The sequence below is a fragment of the Emys orbicularis genome, chromosome 6 (genome assembly GCF_028017835.1).
Source record: "Emys orbicularis isolate rEmyOrb1 chromosome 6, rEmyOrb1.hap1, whole genome shotgun sequence".
NCBI lineage: Eukaryota > Metazoa > Chordata > Testudines > Emydidae > Emys > Emys orbicularis.
The window spans coordinates 21569597-21581031 of record NC_088688.1 but is presented as its reverse complement, the minus strand read 5'-3'; the positions used below and the strand labels follow the sequence as shown (position 1 = coordinate 21581031).

Genomic DNA, 11435 nt, shown 5'->3' with positions numbered 1-11435 from the left:
CAGCACTTTCAAGCTATTACCTTTATGCGTCCCAGATTCAGCACGTCTATATCCCCACTCTCACATCACAATTGTACTGGCAGTAACCTACTTGATGAGCAAACCCCACAGTATTTTGGGTGCTGCAGGGATCTTTAGCTTAGGTAAAAAAAGAGTTGCTGTAGAGTGAATGGGGGAAGCTAAAAACACAAAAGAGTAAAGTTCAGCAAGAGAGAGAGAAACAACCAACTTAACCCTAAAAGTTATTTATTGAATAATAGTGATAACTACACAAGGAGAGCCTAAACCAACATAACATACATTATTAAAGGCTAATACCTAAGGTAGAAAGGAAAACAGAGAGAGAGAAAAAAGGGGGATCTCACCCACTCCATGAGGCTTGAACTGGTTGGGTTTCCTAGGTAATGGTGGTAGTTCAGGGTCCTGAGTGCTGGAGACAGGCAGCGCCCCCAGCATGATCAGTCAGGAGAATATGGAGTCCCAGTGGAACTGATGCATAGTTTGGATCTAAGCATCAGAACCTTGACTAGAGGGTGAGTAGGGATTTTTGTAGAGAAAATACAATAGTTCAAGGGAGAACACTAGATTTGTTTATAGGTAAGCTGATGACTTAAGGGTTTTCTTTAGGCTAGACAATAGGAGCTGATCACTCTTGGCTATGGGTGGTGTTTTCTTCCAGGGAGCTCACGATGCAACTAGGCTTCTTCAGTATTTTGGATATCAATCAAGGATTCATTACTAGAATTGGTCTGATAATTGCTGAGCTGGGTGTGAGCAGGCGTACGTTCATTAACATCTGGAGCAGAGATTCCCACGATGCAGTGCTTCCCTGCTTTTTCTGGTCCCAGAGTTCAGTGCGGTTCTCTGTTCCGTATGCAAATTGAGATGTCTCCCTGTCCCATCTTTCATGCAGATGAGGCTAGGGGAGTTGTCTCTGCTCTCCATTCTGTATGTTAATGGAGATGTCTTAATCTTGTCACCCTTGTCAGGAGGGGTGTAGGTGTGTCTCCCAACACCCTTCACTGCTCTCTGCAAGTTTTTTCCTCTGATGGGTTTTGGTTTAAGCAGAGGCTGTGGGGGGAGGGGTGCCTTTCATGAGTCAGGCTGGATACTGCACCCTCGTTCCCCAAGAACACAGAGGTGTCTGGTATCAGCATCTCCGTGGAAGAGGATTTACCCCCTAAGAAAGGAAAACTGACTGACTTGCAGTGAGCGGTTTACTACAGAGAGTGCAACTCCAAACAAGCCCATACATGCCCATTGCTATTGACCCACTACTAGGCATTAATCTAGTTCCCCATGTGTCTTCATGCTGTCTGACTTTGAATCAGTTCCTAGTGGAACATGGCACAGACAGCAGCTGACAGCACCGCTGACTGCTCTACTTAAGCCCCCATTGCAGCAACTGAAATGCAATTGAAAGAGCTTGGAAGGGCAGTGGGGAAGTTTGCATGCTAGGAAAGTAAAAGATCAGAAGGTTTGGGAATCTACAGCACAGAGTTAGGAGAGTGAAGGGAGATATTTTAACTGGAAAGGACTCACTGGGGGTTCATCCTCAAAGTGGTTCATCAGATCAGAGTTCAGACGCATTAGGAAAATAGTGTGAGCAAGATTTTATTTCAGCTCTGCAAACCACACCTGTTCTGTGAATAAATATAGTACTTTATTTTCCGGGGCTGTTAAACTTTCTCCTTTCTTGAGCACTGAATTCACTCTGAGCTCGAATATGCCACCGTTTCTTACGCTGAGCAGTAAGTACCTTACTCCCGTAGTAGTTCCACTGAAGTCAGAGGGGCTAATCAGGAATATAGTACTGCTCAGAGTGCCTATTACTTTTACAGAACAAAACCAAAAGATTGGAGTTGAGCTTGGTTTATTTTATTTTGTTTTGTATTTGTAATATGCCCATGAGGATTTTTGCTGCAGGAAATGGGTAATGCAAAGCAAACAGTATTATTTTAGACAGAGATTGTCCAGCAACTAAGTGTAACATTTAGAAGTGTTTTTAAAAAGCCTAAAAAGAATAAATACGTTTCATTTTTTTTTTCAATTTTAAATTATTAGAACCTTTTGGGTATTTTGTTTGTTTTGCTTTTAATTATTTTTTAAAACCACCTTGTGAACATACACACAATTGTACTGTTCGTGCATGACAGCCAAAAAGTGAGATGTAATATAAATAGGAAATTTAAACTGAGCAGTCTGATTTCAGTGCTCCAGCTGCATCAGGCAAACAAGAAATCAAAATGGTAAAAAAAAAAAAAGAATCATTTAAAATCCATTCAGATTGATTATTCCAAAGTGTTACTAGTAACATGTTTATGGAACTTTTATTCAGACATTGCAGTTTCAAAAAATTATTATTATTGCCCCAGAATAACTGTCAAAATAGCAAAAACGTGTACATATGCAAAACTCACACATATACTTATAGATTCCCATTTACACATGGATATATCCAGATTAGATGCAGGAACACACATTTGTTGCAGCTAAATATATGTGGAAACAAGAATACGTTGAGGGGGGGCTGAAATGTGTGTGGTGGCTGTTTGGCTTGGTTTATTTTGCTAGCACAAATCACCTTGGTTGCTCCTAATGTGCTCTCACTAAACATCTAAGCATAAAGTAGTGGTTTTTAGTTGTTGCAGTTAGCAATTGCTGTCTTTTTAAAACCCTGATTTGTTCCTTTGAAAATTCTTGCAACTCAAAGGACAAAACTTAAAAAATAGTACAGACGAGCAAACTTGTGGCATTTATGAAATAAATAAAATGCGTATCCTTTTAAAATTTAGTTTTAAACTCCAGCTATTTTTTTATTCACAGAGCAAGAATGCTGCACTTTGTCAGATCGTCGCTAGAAATTGCTTTCGAATGATCCACTCTTCAGATTTTGTGGAAGTGATATCAGACACAAAATTTACCAAAAATTACTGTCAAACCAAAACGATGATGAAGGAGCTAGTAGAAAGAATGAAGCCAATGCATTCAGTGGGAAGGTTCAGATCAAGCTAGGCAGATTGAGAAACCTTTAGCGGAGAAAAGGAATTGCTCCTATGAGTATCCACTTTAATTTCACCTGAGCTGGCCTCTACAAAAGTCAATGGTTTGTCAGTAGAGCAGCCTATAGAAACAGAGATGTCATCTTCATTGGAGAATCAGTACAGAAACATACCTAGCTTGGAAGACAATATGAATGATAAAAACATATTTAAACTCCAAGAAAATAACTGCTGCACAATGTATGTATCAGAAAATGCAAATGATTTTGTATACTCAAACACTTTAGCTAGTGACGCTGCTGGAAAAGCAACCAAATGCTACAGCATTCAAGTGTATTCCAAACCAACAAGTCTAATCAGTAATCATATAGACAACTGTTGCCTTACTGCTGAAATCTTAGTTTCTAGTCAGACCACTGAAGATGCCCAGGCAACTGAACATAGTAGCCTCAATAAACTTCTGACTGAGAATACACTGTCCAATTACCAAGCAAATATTCACACAGGAAATCAGCATAACTTTGTAGAGGACGCCTCTCAGATCTGTGACACTAACTTTGAACTTTATCCAGGTAAAACTCTAATCACAGCTGATGAGTTTTCTGATGATGACCTTGAGTATCTGGAATGTTCTGATGTGATGACAGATCTTGCAAATGAAATATGGGAAAAGAAATTAAAATTTTTATTAGAAAGTGATGAGGAGGAGGATATAAAGCTGAGTAAGGATTGTGATGGGTGTAATTATTTCCTCAGTGGAATGCCTTGCCGGTTTCAAGTGTCAGATAACACTGTGCCTATGGATACCACCATTGGCTTCTGTGGTCATCACTCAAAATCCAAAGAAGTAGCTGTAAGGAGAGATCTCTCCACATACAGTCAGTCAACCTTGCAAACAGGGATGACTCTTACTGTTGGGCACCACCAAGATAAAACTACCACAATGAAAGACAAGGAGAAGTGCAAATTGCCCGTCGCTTCTACGGCGATTGAAAATGATTATCCTAGAATTGAAGAAAACAATACAAATAACCACTCAGCGGAAGATTTCTCTATTGACAAATCACAGAACATGGATGTCGTACTTGCAGAAGTGGAGTCCTCCTCTTGTGGCTCAGATAGTTCTCTGACAACTCAAGCCTCGGAGACCATGGTAGCAAATAGTATGGGCAGAGACCTGTCAAATAAGAGTTCACAGCAATTAAATGGGATAAGGAGAAAACTGGCAGAAGAAAAATCTAAGGATGCTGTAGTCAATTTGACAGAGAGGCTGAGAAAAGACCTTTTAAATCTATTAGACCCCAAGGAACTTAGCAAACCATTAAGACACACAGGAGAATCTGTTCAAACGGGAACAAATGTTACGGATACTAGTGCACTGTTTCATAATCCAAGAGGTGCCATTTCAAAACAAAAGCACCAGGTGACAGAAAGCTTTCTAATCCAGGCTGGCTTATGTCATAGACAAGAGACAGATAAAACCAGTCATTGGGAAAGGAAATGGACTAGTGGCCTGTCTGACAAAAATCAGCTGCCAAATGAAAGTGTCTCACCCAGGGTAAGTAAAGCATTTTATAATTAAACATAAAGAGCTTTTCTAGCAACTTGAATGTACTTTATTCCGATTTGTTGCAAAATAATGCAAAATGTAAATTACTTTAAAAGATACTGTTCAAACCCTTGTGAATGACAGCTACTGCTGTGAAGGAAATCTGGTTTTGAAAAAAGCCCAGATAAACCAGAAGCTGTCCTAATTATAGAGAGAGACAGATAATAGTAAAAGGCATTAATGGACAGCTGGATAGGGAAATCTGATATTTAATCTATTGCATGTGTCTTATCCAGGCAATGTCTCTCTCTGCTTAGAAAGTTTCTCAATTGAGTGTTGCAAGTGGAGAATATACCTTAATATATGAGCATAATTTGAAAAGAAAAAGTGTCAAGTTCTCATCTCAGCTACACTGATGTAAATCTAAATTAGCTCCACAGAAGTCATTTGAGAGTTAATCTGTATTTACCCTGGTGTTACTAAGATGACAATTTGATCCAAAGGGTTTATGTTAGCAAGAGGGACAGTTTTGATTGTTTTCTTAATAAAAGAATGAAAGATTTAAATATTCTAGGGAAAAGTGGCTTATTTCTCTTTGTGAAAAGCATATAACACCAAGTGTTCTCCTAATGCTGTTGTATTAAATGGACCAGATACTCAGTTGGTGTAAATCAGCATAGATCCATTGATTTACATAGCGGTACACCAATTTTCACCAGCAGAGGATTTGGCCCATACTTTTTATTTCATGTAGAAAAGACCTAAGGAAAACATTAAAACATAACAGATCGGGCAGATTTTGTTCCTTTATCATTTGCTTAGGGGGAAGGATTTTTAAATGGGTGGCAAAATTCACAGGAAATCTTATTTATGAGAAATGCATATTTTTAATTGATAAAAACATACCGTACTTGTGGATACATAATTGTGCCTTCTATTGACTTCAGTGTTTACCTCAAAATCTAATGCGCTGATAATAGGCTTTTGAAAATAAAAACAACATAAAGCAAGGAGTAATTTCTTGAAGTGATGCAACATTCTGCATCTCAAAGGTAGAAAAATGGAAAACTCTCTTTAGGTGGATTATTCTTCACCCTGACCTTTTGGGTGAGATTGAGCATGAGGGGACAAGTAGTAGTAGCCAAACATCATTCAAATGTGGGTGGCATTCAAGTGTCCCATTGTTCGTATATTTGGACCTCAGAATACAACTCCTGACTGCCTAAACATCCACACTTTCCCTCTCCTTCTCTCTCTCTTCTCCTCCCCTATAACTACCTGCTATAACTCCCATGAGACTTCTTCCCTTGCTTTCACCAGGCACAACCCTCTGGCATCTCACTCACACCCCCCCATAGCATTTGACTTAAATCTACTCATTTTCCATTATATTTTGGCATGCATGCACTCCCCCACAAACACACACTTATGCATGGAGCATTTTTTAGTGGAACATACTTTTCTTCCCCTATTTCTTTCTAGCAAAAAAGGCCCCCATTTCAAAGTGATAGTTAATTTTGAGTTCAGTCATGAGATTTCTTAAACAATCAAAAATAGTCAAATTATTTCACTTGGAAAAGCAGCTATAGCGCCCACCTTGCCATCTGTATTCCTGGTTTTCCTTTGTTACACATTGTATATAAAAGGTGCAGTAACATTTTAACAGTGAATCACACTCTTGTGATGTAAAACACCCTCATTAAGTAAAAACCTACTAAAAATTTAATGGCATTAGGCACAGTCATGGTTGGCTGAGACAATAAACCCAAGCCCTGACGGTCTATGGTCATTAAGATCCCATGACACTTTTCTCAAAAGCAGGTTGTTAATCCGAATGGCATGGCCAGATTCCAAATTGGCTAGTTATATTCTGGCTACCTGCACTTCTGTGGTGGGCGGGCTTTATTGCATTTCATACCACATAAATAAAGTAAAAATAAAACAAAAACATACAGACAGATATTAGAAATGAGGATTAACCAAAGCCCTGGATTCAAACACCCTCCAACTGGGGTAAAGGTTAGATTCAGATACAAAATTACAGCAGACTGCCATTTTAGTAATGGGCCAAAGCAAAGCCTCAGACCTGAAGACTACCAACTGCAACTTCGGGGAAGTTTGGATTGGAGCTTTGCCCTAGGACCCATCTCTGCAAAGTACATAATGAGCCATAAACCATCCCATAGTCTCTCAATGTAACATAAGAAAGGAGAGCAAGAATCAACTTTGTACCCTATACACACAGGGCTGGCCTTAGGGAAAATGGCACCCTGGGCGAACTTTCTTTGGTGCCCTTTAAGTACTGGTCCCCGAGCAGCGGGTAGCCACTCGGCAGGCAGAGCAGCAGCGGCGCTGCAGGTGTCATGCAGCCAGGAGGAAGGAGAGGGGATGCGTATGAGCGCCTGGCTCCTGCCCCCAGCCCCCTTTATCCTCTCCCCCTGCCTCCCGGGTAGGCACAGCCCTTGTGCAGCCTTTTGACCAGGGCGCCTCCCCTGACCACAGTGCCCTTGGTGGTCACCCATGTTGCCACCCATAAGGCTGGCCCTGTATAGACAGCCTAGTCTACTTAGGGCTACATTGTGGTATTAGCCTCAGTTCTGCATTTAGGGCAGAGAAAAACTGACTGGGCGCAGAAAGAGCACCATGAGGCACTTCCCAGTTCAGCTGGTGAGAAAGTAATTTGCTATCCCCTTTCAAAGGGTGCAGTATATTCCCCACTGTGCAGTAGGTCAGCTCTGCTGGCAGGATCATAGTGGCAGAATAACCATGGCTCCACCTATCCTCTGTCTCTTCCAGTCCCCTTCGTGGAGCACCTCAGTAGCAGCCTCCGTGCAGGCGCTGGTATTCTGCATGGACCTTGCTTTCATGAGCCACGCCAGGAGAGAGGCTCCTTATTCCCTCCCACAAAGCCTCATGACCTACAACCTCGCCCTACATGAAATGTATTTATTTAATGCACATTGATTAATAACAGATAAATAAAGCCAGCTAGGCCAGCGGCATGATATTGCATACAGAACTGAAAACTGGAGCACTTCAACTTCACAATATACTTGCATTCAAGAGGAAGCAGCTGTCGTGTGCCCAGTCAACATCATCAGTTGGAGTAACATTGGCATCAGCCCTAAATTACAGCACCTGTCTCTGGAGCCTGCCAAATGTCAGCAGAGTCAGTGAAGTGCTGTTGCAACTGGCAAGTTCACAGGGTTTTGGGGGCATAAGCACTACAACATTTACCTTTTCATAGTTCCACAGAGGTTAAGGACAGAAGGGACCGTTAGATCATCTAGTCTGACCTCTTGTATATCACAGGTCATGAATTTTCACCCAGATACTCCTATATCAAGCCCAAAGACTTTAGTTAGACTAATGCATTTTAGTCCTCAGGAAATTAAACTGTGTGCCACAGTGAAAGAACAGGAGAGACCAAGGTGCAGAGGAGATGTATGGGGGAGCACACGGGGTCATGTGCCCCTCCAGATTTCTTCTAGGGTTCAAACTAGAGCCTTTAAATTGTGCCCTCCTCACATCAACAGTATGTGTCACCTCTGCCTGGCAGAAATCTAGGAGGCCTGAGTGCAGCATGGATGGTCTCTGAGGCTGGCTCACAGGGCATGTCTCCCTAGAGCAGTGATCAGCTTGCTCTGCTCCAGCCGCAGTGCACCGCTGGGAGTGAGGTGGGATTTCCCCATTATAGAGGGGGGAAGGCCTTGCATTTAACCTCATGCAGCTGTGTGGCCATGTGTGTGCACAGGGGCTGCACCTGCAGCCCTGAGAACTGGGTCCAACTGCCTTGTCCAGCTTATAGAGTCCATCACAGAGCCAGGAATAGAGCCTGGGGGGAGAGGGGGCTGGGATCCTGCACCCAAAGGCCGGATGGGACCAGGAGCCTGTGGCCAAAGGTGGGGCTGGCTGGGAGGCCAGGAGCTGGCTCTGACCTGGGAGGTGCTAGGAAGCTTCTCTGTATTGCACTGAAGAAGGCGCAGTGAGTGACTGTGAGGCCGTGTTGCAGGCCACGAGGCCGTGTGGCATGCTCCCCCACGCGTTGCCTCAGCTGCCAGGGCTCACACCAGAAACTTTAAATTGTGCCACCTCCCACTATCAACAGTTATGCGCCTGTCAAGCTGCCACCAATGCACGATGTGGAAACTAGGTCAAATTACAAAGGTTGAATATAAACAAACAAACACAAGCACATAGGCATAAAATTAGAAAGGCCAAGTCACAAAAGGAGATTAAACTCGCTAGAGACATAAAGGGTAACAAGAAAACATTCTAGAAATACATTAGAAGCAAGAGAAGACCAAGGACAGGGTAGGCCTGTTACTCAGTGAGGGGGGAAAAACAATAACAGAAAATGTGGAAGGTTAGTAGTGATTGGACATCTAACATAGTGAACACCAGTGAAAATGAGTTAGGATCGGAGGCTAAAATAGGGAAAGAACAAGTTAAAAATTACTTAGACAAGTTAGATGTCTTCAGATTACCAGGGCCTGATGAAATACATCCTAGAATACTCAAGGAGCTGACTGAGGAGATTTCTGAGTCATTAGCGATTATCTTCGAAAAGTAATGGAAGACGGGAGAGATTCCAGAGGACTGGAAAAGGGTAAGTATAGTGCCAATCTATAAAAAGGAGACTAAGTACAACCCGGGGAATTAAAGACCAGTCATCTTAACTTCAGTACCCAGAAAGATAATGGAGCAAATAATCAAGCAATCAATTTGCAAACACCTAGAAGAAAATAAGGTGATAAGTAACAATCAGCATGGATTTGTCAAGAACAACCTGTATCAAACCAACCTGATAGGGAAACAAGCCTTGTGGATACGGGGGAAGCGGTAGATGTGATATACCTTGACTTTAGTAAGACCTTTGATACTGTCTCGCATGACCTTCTCATAAACAAATTAGGGAAATACAACCTACATGGAACTACTATAAGGTGGGTACATAACGGGTTGGAAACCGTTCCCAAAGAGTAGTTATCAGCAGTTCACAGTCAAGCTGAAAGGGCATATCAAGTGGGGTCCTGCAGGAATCAGTTCTGGGTCCAGTTCTTTTCAATATCTTTGTCAGTTATTTAGATAATGGCATAGAGAGTACACTTATAAAGTTTGCAGCTGATACTTAGCTGGGAGGGGTTGCAAGTGCTTTGGAGGATAAGATAAAAATTCAAAATGATCTGAACAAACTGGAGGAATGGTCTGAAGTAAATAGGATGACATTCAATAAGGACAAATGCAATTACTCCACTTAGGAAGGAATAATCAATTGCAACACATACAAAATGGGAAATGACTGCCTAGGAAGGAGTACTGTGGAAAGGGATCTGGAGGTCATAATGGATCACAAGCTAAATATGAGTGAACAGTGTAACGCTGTTGCAAAAAAAGCAAACATCATTCCTGGATTTATTAGCAGGAGTGTTGTAAGCAAGACATGAGAAGTAATTCTTCCACTCTACTCCGTGCTAATATGGCCTCAACTGGAGTATAGTGTCCTGTTCTGTGCCCCCCATTTCAGGAAAGATGTGGACAAATTAAAGAATGTCCAGAGAAGAGCAACACAAATAATTAAAGGTCTAGATAACATGACCAATGAGGAAAGATTAAAAAACATTTTTTTAGTCTACAGAAGAGAAGATTAAGGGGAAACATAACAGTTTTCAAGTACATAAAAGGTTATTACAAGGAGAAGGGAGAAAAATTATTCTCATTAACCTCTGAAGATAGGACAAGAAACAATGGACTTAAATTATAGCATGGGAGATTTAGGTTGGACATTAGGAAAAACTTCCTAACTGTCAGGGTGGTTAAGCACTGGAATAAATTGCCTAGAGAGGAATCTCCATTATTGGTGTTTTTTAAGAGCAGGTTAGATAATCACCTGTCAAGGATGGTCTAGATAATATTTAGTCCTGCCTTGCGTGCATGGGACTGGACTAGATGACCTCTCGAGGTCCCTTCCAGTCCTACACTTCTATGATTCTATGCCTGTGCAATGGCCAGGAATTAAGTGTGATATGCCCAGATGATCCCAGCAGGCTGCAGAGGAAGGTGAAAAATCCCCAACATCCCAGCCAATCTGACCTGGGGAAGGTTCCTTCCCAATCCCAAATCTGGTGATTAATATAACCCTCAGCACGTGAACAAGACTCACCAACCAGACATCTAGAAAGAGGATTCTGTGTACCACCTTACAGCACCAGTCCACAGATGTCCCATCTCCTGCTGTGGCCAGTCTCTGACACTTCAGAGTAAGGTGTGTGTGTGTGTGGGGGGGAACATACACATCTGGCCAATTATGTACGGTGGGGGGGGGGAGTTCCTTCCTGAGCCTGACCGACAGCTGGCTGAAGTCCTGAAGCATGAGATTTGATTATAATCATTATCTTAATGCAAAGCTGCAGGTGTTATGAGTATGCTGAAGGCAATAAAGTTGAGCCCATTCTCCCCAGGCCTAGGAAGGAAGGGGATACACAGGCTCCAACGCCAGAAGGGAATACCACAACCATCCAGCCCAATTTTGGCTCCCCTCACCCCAAACACACAGACCATAAAATTTCTCCAAGAAGCTGGATTTAACCATATCTCTTAGAAATATATCTAATCTCATTTTATAGACTCCATCACCTCCCTGGCAAGCTGTTCCAATGTTTAATCACCCCCCACAGCTGGCTGACAAAATTATGTCTTATTTCAAGGTTGAAATGTTTTAACTTCACCTTCCAGCCATTGGATCTTGTTATGTTTTTGTCAGCAAGGTTGAACCCGTGCCCCACTATCAGATATCTTTTCCACATGTGATCAAATCACCTCTCAATCTTCTCTCCGGTGAGCTGAATGAACTGACTTCCGTAAGCCTCACATTACAAGGCTTG

At 42.0% G+C, this 11435-nt stretch overlaps 1 protein-coding gene across 1 annotated transcript in view; it reads left to right on the top strand.

Moving 5' to 3' along the window:
- The first annotated feature begins 3138 nt into the window (after positions 1-3138).
- The window catches only part of ALPK2 (alpha kinase 2), a 69899-nt gene continuing 61602 nt past the window's right edge, over positions 3139-11435 (top strand). Inside the window, exon 1 of the mRNA XM_065407008.1 lies at positions 3139-4560. Within this exon, the coding sequence (XP_065263080.1) occupies positions 3139-4560 (1422 nt within the window). The remainder of the gene's footprint in view (positions 4561-11435) is intronic.